We start from the raw sequence: 17,916 nt of genomic DNA on the forward strand, positions 1-17,916 counted from the left end.
TACACTGAGGCCGAACATGTTAGAGATCCTCAGACACAGTGGTTCTTAAACTTCAGGTGCATCAGAATCTCTTGGAAGACTTGTTCAAACACAGATTGCTGAGCCCCACCCCCGGAGTTTCTGATTCAGTAGGTTTGTGACCACCAGGCCCAATATTTGCATTTTTAACAAGTTCCAGGTGACGCTGATAATTGGTGATCTGGGACCACACTTTGGCAGCCAGTCGGCTGAGTCCACGACCCTTCCCCAGCCAATCAGCTAAGGCCATGATCCTTATAAAACCTTTGTCCTTTTGAAACTTGCTCTCTCTCTCTCCGGTATCTCACGTCTGCATCCCTGCAGGTAGGGGACTGAGCTCGAGCTAGCTCGAATAAAGGCTCTTTTGCTTTTGCATCGGACTCGACTCCCTGGTGGTCTTTGGGGATCACGAATTCTGGGCATAGCACTATGACATGCCTTATCTCCCCAGTCATGGTAAGGACAAGGCCACATCATACTGTCTCTGTATCCCTCACAGTGCCTGGTACGTGTTTTGACTGAGAGTCACGGGCTTCGTTTTTCTTCCAGGAACTCGGGGAGTTTTCTACAATTAACGACCCCAATAACGTTACTAACTCACTTAAATGTTTTATTCAGAAACGTCTGCTTCAGAAGTAGGCTCAATAGTTTTCCCCAATTCTTATTTCCACAAGCATGGAAGGAGAAGAAAAAGGGAAGAGTGCAGCAGCCAGTGGCTGTTCCCATATTCGCAACAGCAAAGGATTGGCAGCAACTACTGGAAAAAAAAAAAAAAAAGCCCACGAAAAGTACAGACAATTTTACCTTGGGGAAGAATGTTCTGAGACACAGATATATTTCTCTTTCTTAAGAATAAAGCTTGCTGTAATATTTCCTACCCAGCAAACAAAAACGTGACAGTAGATATATCGACAGCTCTGTCTCCAGGTAAAACCTACAGCAGACAGCAAACCACTCAAAATAGACCTCTAAAGGTCAAAGCAAATATGTAAACTTCAGAGCAGTGAAATGGCATCTGCTTCTCCAGGAAACAGCACCTTAGTTTTGGAACCAGTGCTCCTCCTAAGGGCTTTTCAGGCTTCCCGGTGGCTTCGTTCAACAAATGCAAAGCAAATACGTAATATATTATGTGGATCTAATATAATATGTGCATCAAAGCAACCAGCGGTGCGTAAAAAAACATTTGAAGATCACTATTCCCATCAGTCTCAACATTTTTCTTTTATTGCAATAAATAAGCGCTCTTCCCAGACTTCCATGCCACCACTCTCCATATTTTGCACACGTTTTGCTTTCGTGTCTTCGGGTAACATCTTATTTTGATATCCCTCAAACAAGGTTGCAGAGAGAAAAGGGTTAGGATCACGGAAAACATAGAGAATAAAATACAAAAGTGCAGAATGATACCTGAGGCAGGTGCAATGTGGGCAATCAATATGGATTTTCCAGATATCGATTAATGTTAAGGGTAGTCTTCGGTTTTGCGGCATGTAATCAATGCTTTCAGGACATCTTATATTCTTTTATGAAAGCTATATTCCCAAAGTCACCTTCCCACCAAACTGTGCAGTCTGAGTTTTCCAGTGTGTTCTGTGCTAAGTTTAATGAAAGAGTTCAAACAGTTCAGAATGGGGCCAGAGCAAGACATTGCCTTCAGAATGAGTGATCCTTCTTTTCTTGAAGGAAGTGTGCTTTGAGACACGGATACCTCCCCAGAGGTGAAAGAATGGGTTTTTTTCCCATCCAGGAATTTCCAGAGGCCAGTGGTTCTCCGAAGGAGAATACTTCTTGGTCAGTGTCCCCTGAGATCACCTCTAGGAAACAAAAGTCCGCTACGGCTGCATGTTCTATGAGACTGTTTCTCTTTTATGAAATTATTTTTTTTAATTTTAATATAAATTTTATATATGTAAGGTGCACAACATGATGATTTGATATACATAGTGAAATGACTAATACAGTCAAGCTAATTAACATACCATCTCCTTGGTATGCCTGTGTGGCTTAGTCGATTGAGATCCTGACTCCTGATTTCGGCTCAGGTCATGATCCCAGAGTCATAGAATCAAGCCCTTTGCAGGGCTCCAATCTGAGCGTGGATGGAGCCTGCTTGGGATTCTCTCTCTCTCAATCTCTCTCTCTCTCTTTCTCTCTCTGCCCCTCCCCCACTTGAGTTCACTCTCTCTCTCTCTCACTAAAATTATATATATATATGTATATACAATACATATATATACATGTATAATATATAGTATATACACATATATATTATATTTGCATATATAATATAATATCACCACACATAGTTACCTTTGTGTGTGTGTGTCCAAAAAAGCACCTGAAATTTACTCTCTTAAGTGTCTAGTATTCAGTGCATTGGTTTGAACTACAGTCATGATGATGTGTTTGATCGCTAAGACTTATTTGTCCTTCATCATTGAAACTTTGTACCTTCTGACTAACATCTCTGTTTTCCCCACTTCTCCTATCCTGGTACCTACCATTCTACTCTATCACTCTCCTCTCAGATTCTGTATTTTCCATGTTTTTAGATGCCACATGCAGAGGACATTATGCTAAGTGAAGTAAGCCAGAGACAGAAAGAGACTGTCTCTAAGTGAGACAGGTGAGGGGGTCTTTCAGTCTTGCACAGAGCAACAGGTCTTCCAAAGTAATTGAATCTCCGGTCAAACCCTGCAGGTCAAACACAGCCTACATTAGAAGAAACCTGAAGGGTGGGGATGCCTGGGTGGCTCAGCTGGTTAAGCATTTGACTCTCGATTTCAGCTCAGCTCATGACCCTGTGAGTTTGAGCCCTGCCCTGGGCTCTGCGCTGACAGTGCAGCACCTGCTTGGGATTCTCTCTCTCTCCCTGTCTCTCTGCCCCTCCCCTGCTCACACTCTACCTCTCTCTCAAAATAAATAAACATTAAAAAAATTTTTTTTAAACCTGAAGGTGAGGAAGGTGATGGTGAATAACCTTGAGCATATTATCAACCATGTCTCTGGTTATTGTTATGGTCCCATCAGTCATCAGTTAGCTAAAGGTTTTTTTTGAGAGAGAGAGAGAGTGGGAGAGAGAGAGAGAGAATCTTAAGCAGGCTCTGTGCCCAGCACAGAACCCGATGCAGGGCTCCATCCCACGATCCTGGGATCATGACCTGGGTGGAAATCAAAAGTCAGGTGCTTAACCGACAGAGCCACCCAGGTGACCCAAGCTAAAGCTTTTTAGCCAAGTTCCACTTCACATACGTTCCAGATGGGCATACGCTCCCCATTCCCTCTGTAATACATTCCTCCAACGCCTTCTGCCTGCTGATGCTTGCAACCGGGAGAAACACTCTTATCTGCCTGCCTACTTGGGCTATCAGCAGACAAATGTATCTCCCGTGAATCAGTTGTTTCTAACCAAATCTGTTAGATTTATAATTGTGCTGGTAATTATAGATATAATTGTATAACTAAATCACATTAATTTTGATTAGGTGAAATAATTTGTTATAACTAAATGTTACATGGACGGGCTAAATACAAGAGCAAAGAGAAAGATGTTTATTCTATGAGAACTATGTTTAATGCCTTAGAAATAATTTTACAAAATCAAGTACTAAAAAAATTATTGTCAAATTATTGTGGCTGACAAAACTACAAATGAGCAGGAGACAAGTGCCTGGTGGCTCAGTCGGTTGGGCATCTGACTCTTGATCTCAGCTCAGGTCATGATCTCATGGTTCATGAGATTGAACACCACATTAGGTTCTGGGCTGACAGTGTGGAGCCTGCTTGGGATTCTGTCTGTCTGTCTCTCTCTCTTTCTCTCTCTACTCCTCCTCTTTCTCTTTCTCCCTCTCTCTCAAAATAAATAAACATTTTTAAAAAAGCAGAAAAAACAATCCCCCCAATCTAAAAAGTATTACTGTCAGATTGCTTGCCCAAAGAGTCTTTAAATTTTCACTCCACTTTGAAGAACTCCGGACTGACTTCTTTACTGGGTGTGATGTTTGTGCATGAAAGACAAGTCAAAAGGCTGTAATTTAGCCTTTTTAAAAAAGACCTTGGGATGACAAGAAGATTAAAAAACAAATATTCATTTATAATTATTAGGTATATATCATTCTTGAAGACCCCCCCCCCCACACACACACACCAATCTTAGTTAAAAATGTTTTCTTGGACCATCCTAGCCTTGACTGCATCACTGTATAGCCTTTGCCAACAGCCAGCATCGCCTGGCTTTTGAAATACATGGCAAGAATGCAGGCAAGAATATATGAAATGTAATGCCGTAAGAGCACGGGGCAGACTTTTCTTTTCATTCCTATTCTATTGATTATGTAGGTGTTCATCTTTGAGCAAGTTTGTTATTTCCTTGATTGACTTCCCACTTTATACCAGAAATAAAGCCAGCTTATGTGGACACTTATGGTACAATAAATTAATATAAATGTCAAGACTTTAGGACAATTAACTGACATTCTGAATCACAGTTTCTTCACGGTACACTAAAGAATATATGAGACACCTTCTAAAAACCCAAGCATACAGAAGGCGTCCAATAAATGTTAGCCCATTTCCTTATCTGGTCAGTAAAAAGATACATTGTTGAGACACAACTTTTACGGTAATTATGAAATTGTTCTATGCTTCTGCGTCATGCTCTGTGTTTTTAAAATAGATATACTTTCCTATATATTCTAATTAATCACACAGAACAACAATGTGGGATAAATATAGCAGGTATAATTATTTCCTACTTGCATTTTATAAAACTGAAACAGACATGAAACTTCTAAATCAAGTTCTTCCAGAAAGTTAACGTAAGTTTATTTTTAAATAAGCCTGTTTATGAGCCTATTAGTCTCATTAACTTCTGCAACTCTATGAGATGTCTGAGGTTTTTGTTTTGTTTTGTTTAATTTCATTACTTTTCCATAATGTTCTTCTTTAGAGGCCCACAAATAATCAGCAGAAAACATAACACTTTAATTCCATGCCAATGCATGGCAAAAAGAATAAAAGAAACAAAAACAAATTCCTTCTGAATGCAACTGAGAGAGAGCTTTTGTCCTTCAAGCTCATAATCCGAGATAGGGCCTGAAAATTAGAATCCACTGTACTATTCTAATTCTCCATCCTGGTTATACCCCAGACAAGGAGGATATTGGGAGTAGGACTAGATTTGCCAACACATAGCCAGTTCCTGAGTAGTTAGGAAATTTCCAGATAGGCCCTATTAGTTAATCAAACCTCAGAAATATGTTGGAACTATGTTAAGAATCTGCTCACTCATGGGAGAAGCTCTTCCCCCTTTCTTGACAGAAGAGAAACCTACTTTCAACAACTATAATTTGTACCACTGTCTTAGCTCTGGTCATATTTAATTTCCTCTTTTTGCCCCCTCCCCGCTGTGAGGCAATTGTTCTATAGATTGATTTTGGCTTAATCTGTAGCTTCATATAAGTGGAGTCACATCGTATATATGCTTCATGTCTTGCTTAGTTTATTCACGTAATGTTTTTGAGATTGATCCATGTTATTGCTAGAATCAATAGCCTGTTCCTTTTTATCACCAGGTAGTGTGCCTAGTAATAATATATCATATTAATATACCATTTTATAATACCATAATTTTCTTATCAATTCTCCTGTCAGTGGGCATTTTGCTTATTGCCTGTTATGAATATAGATTCCATGAAACTCTTACACAATGTGGACATAGGGCTTTTTATTTGTCTTGAATAAATAACTAGGAGTAAAATTGTTGGGCATGCAATTGCATATGTTTACGTTTATTAGAAACCATCAAACGGTTTTCCTAACTGGTTGCACCATTTAACATTCTCATTAGCAATGGATAAGAGATCCAGTCATTCCATATCTACACCCATATGTTACATCTTCCATCTTTTACAATGTTAGCTATTTGGGGCGCCTGGGTGGCTCAGTTGGTGTACCATCTGACTCCTTTTTGTTAACGTTTATTTATTTTTGAGAGAGAGAGAGAGCAGGAGAGGGGCAGAAAGAGAGGGGAACAGAGGGTTTGATGCAGGTTCTGTGCTGACAGCCGCCAGCCCAATGCGGGGCTCAAACTCGAACTCACAGAACTCACAAACCCTAAGATCACGGCCTGAGCCAAAGTCAGAAGCTCAACCAACTGAGCCACCTAGGCATCCCGAGCATCCGACTCCTGATATTGGTTCAGACCATGATCTCAGGGTCGTGGGACGGAGCCCTGCGTTGGGCTCTGCACTGAGCATGGAACCTGCTTGGAATTCTGTCTTTCCCTCTGTTCCTCTCCCCTGCTCATGCACTCTCTCTCTCTAAAATAAAATAATAATAAATAAAATTAAATGTTAGCTATTCTAAATATGATAGTATTTATGATAATATGATAGTATTATGATAGTATTTATGATAATATGATAGTAAATATGATAGTAAGGGCACACTGTGGTTTTAATTCACATTCCCCTGATGATTAATATGTATATTTCCCCTTGTTTTTGACCATTCATATGTCTTCTTTTGTGTGAAGTGTCCACTGCTTTTTTAGACTGTCTTTATTAGTGTTTTTTTCAGTTATTTATATATACTAGTTATAAGTCCTTTAACAGGTATTTGTACTGTAAATATTTTCTCCCAGTTGTGGCTTCCCTCTTCATATTTTTTTTTAGTGAGGAGATTTTAATTAAGTCCAATTTATCATTTTCTATAGTTAGGTGCTTTGTGACTTATGCAAAACATCTTTGCTACCCTAGGATTGTAAGGATAGTCTCCTGGCTTAGCATTAACATTATTTATCTATTTATCTACCTATCTAGTTACTTATTTATTTATTTTTAATGATAATTTATTTTTGAGGGAGACAGAGACAGACAGAATGCGAGTGGGGGAGGGGCAGAGAGAGACAGGGAGATACAGAATCCAAAGCAGGTTCCAGGCTCCGAGCTGTCAGCACAGAGCCCGACGTGGGGCTCAAACTCATGAACTGTGAGATCATGACCTGAGCCGAAGTCAGACACTTCACCAGCTGAGCCACCCAGGCACCTCTAGCATTAACATTTACAGCAGAGTTTGCCTCTCTGGACACTATTGACGTTTCCGACTGGACCCACTTGAGGGGTGGGGTTGTCTTGTGTTTTGTAAGATATTTAGCAGAATCCTTGGCCTCTAGCTACTACTATATGCCTGAGGCAGGAATGGTGGCATTGGTAGCAGTTTTCAATGTCATTTTTCTCCCAGATGTGAATCTAGTAGTTCCGGATTATTTGTCAAAAAAGACTCTCCATTCCCCACTGCCTTGAATTGGCATCTTTCTTGAAAATCACCTGACCTCATTGCGTGTGTCTATTTCTCTATTCTTTATTCCACTTGTCTACTTGTTGATTTTACTCTACTTATTAAAAATGTTCATGAATACTCTAGATTGTTTGCATCTTTAATATAAATTTAAAATTGCTGGTCAAATTCTACAGAAAGTCTGATGAATTTTAATTGAGATTATTGCATTGAGACATTGAAACTATAAATATCTTTAAAATGTCATCTTCCAATCCAAAATGTGGCTTATTTCCTCATCTATTTGGGTTCTATACTTTCTCAGCAAAATTTACATTCTAGTTTTAAATGTAGAGGTCTTACATGTATTTTGTAAAATGTATTCCATATACTTAAAGGTTGCTGATAATATTATAAACTGTATTGTTTTAATTTATATTCAAATTGTTTGTGATTTGTGTGCTGCATTTTTAACTTTTATAAAAGGACCTCAAATCCAATAATTTTAACTTCACTCTGAAGTTCAGTAGTTCGTAGATTTCTTTGGGTTTTCTACATGCTAGTCATGTGGTTTACAAAGTATGAGCTCTATTTTTTCCCAATCTTTATGACTTTTTTTTTCTTGCTGGTTTCACTGGACAGGACCTTCATCATAATATTGAATAGGAGTGATAAAAGTGAACATTCATGTACTCTTCTTGATTTCAGGGGGAAACTAATATTTTTACCATTAAATATAATGTTAGTTATCGATTTTCATATTCAATGAGTTCCTTTCTAGTCTTAGTTCAAGTGTTGGGTTTTGCTCTAGCAAGCAGCCAAAGATACCATGATATCATGAAAGTTTTGTTTTTGGCGTTCTAAAGGCAAGTGTGTTTTGTTTTTTCCCTTAGCTCTACAATATAGCCCTCAATCCTTGGCTTTACTCTAAATATGGGGCCCTTCTGGGATTTCAAGGAAACATCCATTGTGTGGATCACTTGAACTCCAAACTCTGACTTTGCAACCCGAGCGGCTGTTGAAATCTCTGCACAACTCTCTGGCCTCTCAGCTACTTCTTTTTTCTGGGGGATATCGTGATTTATGATAAATACACAGTTGGTCTTTGTGCCCTTTTCTGTCACAGAGCTAAAACCCTTAGAATTTAAGAGAGTTGGTGAACACGTGGGGATGCTGGGAGAGTGATGTGCTCAAAGTGTTCAGAGAGGGCGCGGAAGTTCCTTGCCCCACTCTTTGCCCTATGCTTCTCTTCCATCTGGCTTTTTCTGAGTTATAGCCTTTTATAATAAACTGGTCATCTAGCACATAAGATGGATCTTTGGGTTCTCTAATCAATCCCAGGCTGGGGGTCATTGGAACCTCATATCTCTAGCTGATTGGTTAGAAGTGCTGGTGACAACCTCAATTTTTTGGCAGACATCTGAAGTGGTAATGGGAAGGCTGTCCTGTGGGACTGAGCCTTTAACCTGTGGGATCTGACACTTTCTCCCGATTAGACAGTGTCAGAATTGAGTTGAAATATAGGATGCCCAGCTGGTGTCAGAGAATTGCTTGGTGGTGTGGGGAAAACCCCCATACATTGCAACTGGTCCCAGTATATTACTCTGCGTAGGGAGGTTGGGAATCTGGCAAGGAATTAAGTGGAATTGAAGAACAGATTTGGGGGCGCCCCTCTCCTTGGTCCTCTCATTTCTTAGAAGTTTCCACTCAATTCCAGGCATCCTGGAGGCCCAAATGTCAATATTTATTTCTTTAATCCAGTAAGTTTGCACTTTCTTTATGAGCTGTATCCTGTGCAAACTGGAAAGTGTTCTCAGAGGATAAGCTGGATAAATGTAGGTTCATTTTGTTTGTTTCCCTTCTTCCAGTGATTGAATTCTTTCCAGTTCCTTTCTGGTTTTTGTTGTTTTCCAATGCCTTCAACAGTTGTTTATTTTTCATTTATTCCGTTCCAAATAAATGTGTTATTAGTAGGAGGCTTCATCTGCTATAAACTGTTCCACTGTTACCAATTATAATTCCCCATATTGGATTTCTTACAATTCCTCAAACACACAACTTTTTTCTGACCTGTGGGACTCCACATATGCTATTCCTTTACTTGAAGCACAATCCCCCTTGCTCTTTGGCTAACTTATTTCTGATTACCCTTCATGTATGAGTTTAAACATCAGTTGCTCAACAAAGTCTTTTCTTTCCATTTCTAACTCACCTAAGTTGGTCCATCTGCTATAATTCCCATAGTACACTAGATCATTTGTGGTCTAAGACTCATCCTGTTTACAGTTATTTGTTTAATACTTCCTTCCTTCTTAGAGTATACACTGCATGAAACCAAAACCATACCCTATACTGTGCCTCACTGATTAGTAAGTACTCAGTAAAAATGTGTATCTTTTTACAATACTGAGGTGTAAAATGTTTTGATTACCTTTTCACAAATATTGAGAATGTGGTTTATTAAGGTCAATCATAAGAGAATCCGTCAGAATACAGACACATGTACTGGGGTGTCCAATATTTATAACATAATTTCTTTTTGTCCACTTTACCAACATTGCCTATGTGTTCAAACAGTCACAGCTTTTTGTTTTTATTATTTTTAAAAAATTTTTAATGTTTACTTATTTTTGAGAGAGAGTGTGCACGGAGGAGGAGCAGAGAGGGAGGGAGACACAGAATCCAAAGCAGGCTCTAAGCTCTGAGCTGTCAGCAAAGAAAGAGCCTAACATAGGGCTCAAACTCACAAACCACAAGATCGTGACCTGAGCCAAAGTCAGATGCTTAACCAGTTGAGCCACCCAGGCACCCCTGACAACAGCACCTTTTTAAAGGGTTTTCAGTGACAATAGCACAAAGCAAATGTTACAAAACTAAATCCAGATAAGTCTTCTGGCAACTTTTACATCATCACCAAGAAATCCACCTGATAACATTAGTGATTTGTCACTAATGTTATCATCTTTAAGACTATTTTACAGCTTTAAAAAATTCTAAGTATAAATATGACCATATTTTTTTCCACTGTCCAGAGCTCTTTTCTTCTCTGTAGCTGAGACACACAGAAATGAGTTATGCATCTAGGGAGTTGGAGTAACTCCTTCTAGACAAAAGGGTGACATTGCAATTGGCACGATTACATACAGTGAGTCTTTTCTTTAGAAACTCAAACACGTTTAACAAATCAGAGTTTGCATATCCTGAAAGGGTACTGGGTACTCCACTAATTTCAATGAGAAGCCAGGGTCTAGCAAAGGGCATGGCAAATCGTTGTTAAACAAACGTTTATTTCATGAGTCAATGAAAATGGCCACAGCAAAAATTGAAAACAAAGGCAATTATACTAAAGAAAGTTTATTGATTAACTCATAAACATGACAGTTAAAAATGAAAACACGTATAAACCATATGATTGACTTTAGTTAATAAAACGAGGCTCTCGCTGGGTGAGATCTCCGGCTAACCAGCACAGCTCTTACAGCGTTGAAGGCCGTTCTCGTTGCAAGCAGTGCACTTCAAAGCTTTGAAAGAGTCTGTAAAGCAGTTTCGAAACACTGACATCTTGCTCCCATGGCACACGGAGCACGGAAGAAAGCCAAAGCCTCCACAGGAGGGACACTCCTGTGGATGCTGCACTCTCTGTAGAGGGCGGCAGGGGGACAAGAGAGGACAGAAAAGGCGTTAGCATGAACAACTCAACCAGCCTTCCTGTCTGCCTGCATTGTGGATGGTCGTAAAACAATGCTGGCTGTGGACTTGAAATCACCTACCATGTATGCAGAGACCCAGGGGGAAAGCTAGCTGAAGTTTTCTTTAATACCCCGTTGATGGCCATCAATAGCATAACCTTGTTTTGTGAAGACTGGTACATTTTAGGTTAAAGGGTCCAGATCTCAGGAGATCTATCACACGAAAACACGTATTTACAAACCAAACAATTCAGGAAATGGTTATTTTCATTAGAGGGAAGTACTGTAACTTTCCCTTGAGTACCTCCTAACGGTTTAATATCTTTGTTTATAGAACAGTATCACTAATAGTGAGTCTGGAAAATCAAAACACTAAAAGCTGAGTGTGAAAGAGCCACTATCAACTGAAGATTTATCGTTACATTGCACATTTGAATAATGCTTTGTTTTTTTAAAAGCACTTTCAAATGCATTATTGTATAGAATCGTCCCTCATGCCATCCTTTACACATACAGACACCTTCGACTGTAAAGCAGATATTCAGGCATCTTTATCCTTATTTTATATTTAAGGAAATAGGCATAGAAATCTTAAGGTATTTATCCAACTCCATAAAACGCCCCACAATGGCTATCTGCCTTTCTGCCTCAAGTAAAGATAAAATACTCTCCTACTAAAATGAAAGTAACCGTGCATTGTATTGAGGATAATATTTTGAAAATTATTCACACACATTTCTATTTCCTTCTTTGAGCACATATCCTTTGCCAGAGTTCACTAGTGGTATCCATCAGCAGTGGGGAGATTAGGAGCCATTACAGAATGAAGACGAGGTGAAAAGTGAATTAATACCAAGCTTCTGACTTGCAAAATAGGAGTTTGCAGCAATATTTGAAAGCTTGGCTTTGTGAAGAGAATAATTGCTAAAATAAAACTGGGAAATGTGAATCAATACACACACACACAGGCAGAAACACACTCAAACGTGGTTTATATACACAGACATACGGCTGTTCGCTGGAGATTCACAACTGCACGTACTAAAGTCTCCAAAGCAGCCAAATGAAAAGGAACCTGATTAACTGGGTTTAACCCACCGTTTCCCCAGCACTTACAGCTATGATAACTCTTTTCCCAGGAAACAACCATAATTCTCTCACAATTAGTACTTTATGGAATGTGCTTCGGGAAATAAACATTAAGGACATGATTGCTTCAAAATTTATGTCCCCACTTTTCAGATATGCACTTTTTGTGTATAGCAAAGTTCACCTGCAATTATAGTTTGACTTAGCTATTATGTCAAGATGGCAAAATCCACATAATACCTCATTTTTAGCGGCACAGAATTACTTGATGGAAAGTAGTGGTTGGCAAACCGGATGACACAAAGAGGGAACTTTATCAAGACTACAGGTTCAAAACTCTTCCAAAAAGTTAGATTGAGTGTGTGTAGCAATTAGTTACTTTGTAGGCGTGTTTTTGTCATTTCTTTGTGCAAGTATTGACCAAAACATGGTATAGTGAATTTACAATTTTACATAATATTAAAATGTCTTTAGAAAATAAATTGAATAAAACCAAACCCAGTGGTGGAAAAAGAGGGTAGTTTAAAAGCAAATTATAAGGAAAAAAAATGTAATAAAAGCAAATTATAATATAATTAGTAAATAATGGTGTTCTTATCAAATTTAAAAGCTATGATAAAATAGATACATTCTTGACATTCACGAGAGCTGTGCCAGAAGTTTATATTAAAAATACGTAATGACTTGTGGGTCACCTGGGTGGTTCAGTCAGTTAAGCATCCAACTCTTGATTTCAGCTCAGGTCATACCCTCATGGTTGTGAGATCAAGCCCCGTGTCAGGCTCTATGCTGGGTATAAAGCCTGCTTAAGATTCTCTCTCTCCTTCTCTCTCTGCCCCTCCCTCCCATTTATGTACACAGGTGCTCTTACTCTTTCTCAAAAAAATTATATATATATACACACACACACACACACACACACACACACACACGCACACACACACACACACACACACATACAATGACCTACTGATCAGAACAGATATTGGGCTGGCCTAGGTCCTGGAGAAAGGACCTTTAGGGCCCCTGACTCTGGGACTTCACCCATTAGTGCTAGATTATAACTAGATCTGGGTTTCAAGTAGAATAGTATCATCAAATTTTGCAATTAAAAATACAAGATGCCTGGTTAATTTGAATTTCAGAGAGACTACAAATAAATTTTCGTATAGGTATGTCCCCAACATTGCATGAGACATACAAAAACTAAAAATTATTCCTCATTTATCTGAGAATTAGATGTAAGTGGGCAGTCCATATTTAGTATGGCATCCCTCATAGAGAAGTTGCTGACAGGAAAGGTATGAAATGCTCAGTTGTCTTGGGAAAGCAGCTGATGTCTTGGAGCACAGGGTTGGAAAGATTCTGAAGGCATTTCCATTCTCAGTAAAAATTAGCTGCTTCAGCCATAAACTGAGGAGAGGAAAAGAATGGCATACATATTATATAGCGTCTATACCCAACTCTCACACGTGCCTGATTTCACAAACGAAGAAACAAAAACTCTTAATGACTATAACAAATGTTTAGGTCACAGGGGAATTAGAAAATTGGAACTTGAAGAACTTTCTTCAAGAGCAAATCCCTTTGGGTGAGTACCTAGCAGTGCAATTGCGGGATCATAGGGTAGTTCTATTTTTAAGTTTTTGAGGAACCTCCATACTGTTTTCCAAAGTGGCTGCACTAGTTTGCATTCCCACCTACTAGATATTTACCCAAAGAAAAGAAAAATACTAATTCAAAGGGATACAGGCACCCCAGTGTTTATAGCAGCATTATCTACAATAACCAAACTATAGAAACAGCCCAAGTGTCCTTCAACTGATGAATGGATAAAGATGTGGTAAATATACATACAGTGGACTATTACTCGGCCATCAAAAAGAATGAAATCTTGTCATTTGCAATGACATGGATGGAGCTAGAGGGTATTAGGCTAAGCAAAATAAGTCAGTCAGAGAAAGAAAAATGCCACATGATTTCACTCATATGTGGAATTTAAGAAATAAAACAATTGAGCAAAGGGGAAAAAAAAGAAGAGGGAGGCAAACCAAGAAACAGACTCTTAATAGTAGAGAACAAACTGATGATTACTAGAGGGGAGGTGGGTGAGGGGAAGGCTTAAACAGGTGATGGGGATTAAGGAGAGCACTCCTTGTGAGGAGCACCGGCTGTTGTTATGGAAGTGTTGAATCACTATATTGTACACATGAAACTTATACTACACTGTATGCTAACTGGAATTCAAATAAAAACTCTTAACAAAAGAGCAAATCTCATGGTCTATCCTCTTTAGTAGTAGTTTTTCACGTTTATTTACATCCATAATTGTCTCAAATAACATATTACATGGGATCCTGAAACATAAAAGAGTTGAATGATAAATGCTGTGACCGAGGCAGAAGTGGGGGTGGCTCTGAGCGGGTCTTGAGCTCTCACTGCTCCATTAGCCTCCAGGTATCTCATTCCCCATACACCATCCGGTACAATCTACTCCATTTGTTCTTCTAATAAAAATAAATAATTCAGTCATCCCTAGCTATCTCCTTCAGAGAGCACTTTTGTTATAATGTTATAGTTTTGTTAGTCTGCGGTTCCAATTTAAAGAGTTCCAACAACAAGAAAAAAACTGGCTTGTATTAAATGTATCAGATGCAGGTAAGTAGATGGTTGTGCCCCCAGTACAGGTGTTAAAGGGGCTAGAAAATTGCCCCAAACATGGACAACATTCTAGGAAGGAGGAAGGAGGAACTGAGGTTAACAACAGTCATCATTAAAAGCAACAAAACAGACTTCCACTTTCAATGAAGAAGTCCACTGCAGAAACACTGAATTTCAAGCAACTAGCTCTTTAGTGCCCAGTTGCCCAGCAAAGTGAGAAACCATGCAGCCCTGGGTGAGAACAGCACACAGAGCACTGAGTTCACAGAATGGCCCTCCTTTGAATAGTGGTTTGGGTGGAAGCACGTCCCTTTGGGGTGGAATTCAAGAAAAAAAAAGGAGTGAGAAATCATCCTCTCTTTTTACCTCTTTCTGTTCTTATACACTTGGTGAGAGACTTTAAAAAAAGACTCAGAGGGTGAGACAATTTCATTTATTCATTCATTCCACAAATATTGAGTGTCTACTTGCCAGGCACTGTGGAAGGCACTGGGGATAAAGCAGTGAGGCCAGACACATCCCTGTTCACTTCATAGTAGCCCTCAGCCCTACCCTTAGCTTTGAATGGGTCCACGCCATACTGTGGTCATCGGAATTAAAACACACAAGAACTCCAGAGTCTCTCACAAAGGATCGACAGGATGAGGACGAAAGGGTAGAGCTCATGAATGATGGTCAAATGGATTTCCTTTGTAGCACAAACTCAAATTCAGAAATATAAAGAGATTTTCCTATTATCTAAAATAGAAGGAGGATGCTAATATCAAGGGCTTTCACTATCTTCCTGGAGATTAGGAAATGGATGCACTTATTATTTTTAACCTCAGATTTACCTATTCCTGTTCTAGTAGAACTTGAAAGTCTCTTAAGTATTCCACTAAAGAGGAAGTAATTTACCTGATTTTCTGTAACCATAAATCTCGTCATCCAGATTGTCTATGAAGCAAATTTATCCATATAACAAATTGTCAAAGAGGGCACACTTTGCATATAATCATCTCTGGATGATTTACCTCTGTCTATGTATTTTGTTTTAAACTACATTCAACAATTTAATTCAGAAAATGCTTGTTAAGTGCCTGCTAAACACCTCTGTCTGATCAAGCTGCTAATAAACACAATCTTTCCTGATGATCAGAGTTTCCAGCGTCCATAATTTGCAGCCTTGAGAAAGAAGCCCCTGAACTAACTGTCGACACAGAGGAAAGTTGTGGCTTATAATCTTAAATTCATTAGCCTAAATATAGGAGTCTGATTTTTGAACCCAGTGTGCTGGACTGCCATAAGCCTACTTAAAAAGATGTTCAGATTTCAGAGAGAGGCAGACAGAGTACATTGCCTGATTTCCCAGGTGAGTCAGTGGTCTCTGATGCTTCTATGAATATGCCGTGGCCACCCCGCCCCCCACCCCCCGGCACTGGGAGGGTCACCATCCAGAACTGTGCTTCTCCAGGGAGGGTTAAGACAGTGTCTGATAGCACCAACGTCCTGCAAAAATAGCCTGTGCCATCCTAGCATCCTCCGTGTGTAGCTGAAAACCTTGTGTTCTTCGTGAACAATGAATAAGTAATCACCAGCCCTCAGGGGAGAGTCAGATTTTACAAGAAAAAAAGGACACGAAATGGGCATATGTTGGCAATCTCATTAGAAATGACAAGAATGTTTGTTCATAACTTTAAAAAAAAATAGCAAGGCAAGAGCTTACTTGGAGCTTCTCTACCATCTGCAATCTTTAATTCAGTATCTGCCATAACCAGGTGTTTGCTAATACATCTCAAGGCTCCCCGGGCTTCCTCTGTGTGAACACCAGCAGGATCAGCTATCCATCATGGTTATTGTTTTAGGGGAATCGTAGACACTTCTTTGCTTCTAATCTCCAGCTTGTTTATTAATATAAATAAATAAATAAATAAATAAATAAATAAATAAATAAATATTACTAAAATGGTGTTTTCATTTCGTCCTTTGACTCAAGCATTATCCTACATAAAATAATTATTTTTCTCTTCCTTTTCATCAGCTCACTGCTTTGCCTTTTCAAAAAAGGAACCTTGGATGAAAGAGGATTCATTCATCTTTTCACTTAACAAATATTTATTGTCTGTTATTTGCCAATCCCTGTTCTAGGCACTAAAGGTACAGAATAGAACAAAAGAGACAAGGATCTTGTGTCCACATGGAGCTCACACTATATTAGCTCACACTATATATTAGGAGCTCACACTATATATATTAGGAGCTCACACTATATACCCTGCAAATTCTGTCTCAGGAACAGAATCCTCCCAGGTGCACCTAGCTCCACTGAACCCAAGTATCCACACTAGCTATTGTTATATTTCACTTGCTTCTGCTGGCTTTAGCCATATCCTCATGTTTAAATCCACTGACAATTTTCATCAATGAATCAGGCCCACTTGACTTCCCAGAGCAATGTTCACTTGGGCTGGATGTATGCTAAGATGCTTCGACTTGGAAATTTGAAATTATTTGTTGACTCCATTTCTGATGGCCCAACCATAACTGCTACCTCTCTTTCTTCACCATCATTTGGAATAACTGTTAAAAACTGGGACTTGAATTATGAGGACCAGGATAGTCATCATCTACCATGTAGTACGAACTAACAGCAAACTAGAACTTGGCAAGATCTGTCTGGTTTCTCTCTAAAGTTATCACCAACTTACCCATCTTTCAGGATGGCCTCCCCTCTAGTTTCGGAGTCCAGTGTTAAAACCTCGTCTGTTCCCTGGACCTCATACTCTGTCTACCTCACAGCAAACTTCTCACTTGAGCTTTGGGTCCTACCACATATGGTCAGATTTCCCAGACAACTACATGCCACTTAATTTGAGAGTCATGGAAGCATAGATTCATGCTTACGACCATGGGTTTTTAAGTCAGGGTGATTATAATCATGAATCAAACACTGTCTGTAAGGTCTTCAGAAAGTGATTTAATCTCTGTGCCTCCATTTCCTGGTTAGTAAAAAGGGGATAATAATAGAAACTGACCTGCAGAGTTGTTGTGACGTTTCAATGACTTAATACATACAAAACATCAAGAATGTTACTTGCTACATAGTAAAGACTCCAATGTTTCCAACCTCATGAACATTTAACTCCTACTCCACTGCCAAAAGTCAACTTGAAGAATGGGATGGGTTTAGACTGGAATTTTG

The 17,916-nt window shown here is 39.2% G+C and overlaps 1 protein-coding gene across 1 annotated transcript in view; it reads right to left on the reverse strand.

Moving 5' to 3' along the window:
- Window positions 1-10,634: 10,634 nt before the first annotated feature.
- The window catches only part of GRXCR1 (glutaredoxin and cysteine rich domain containing 1), a 133,950-nt gene continuing 126,668 nt past the window's right edge, over window positions 10,635-17,916 (reverse strand). The window contains exon 4 of the mRNA XM_025921720.2: window positions 10,635-10,935. Within this exon, the coding sequence (XP_025777505.2) occupies window positions 10,756-10,935 (180 nt within the window). The 3' untranslated portion in view covers window positions 10,635-10,755. The remainder of the gene's footprint in view (window positions 10,936-17,916) is intronic.

This window comes from Puma concolor, chromosome B1 (genome assembly GCF_028749965.1).
Source record: "Puma concolor isolate L17-30 chromosome B1, mPumCon1.1.hap2, whole genome shotgun sequence".
In the NCBI taxonomy this organism is placed as follows: Eukaryota; Metazoa; Chordata; class Mammalia; order Carnivora; family Felidae; genus Puma; species Puma concolor.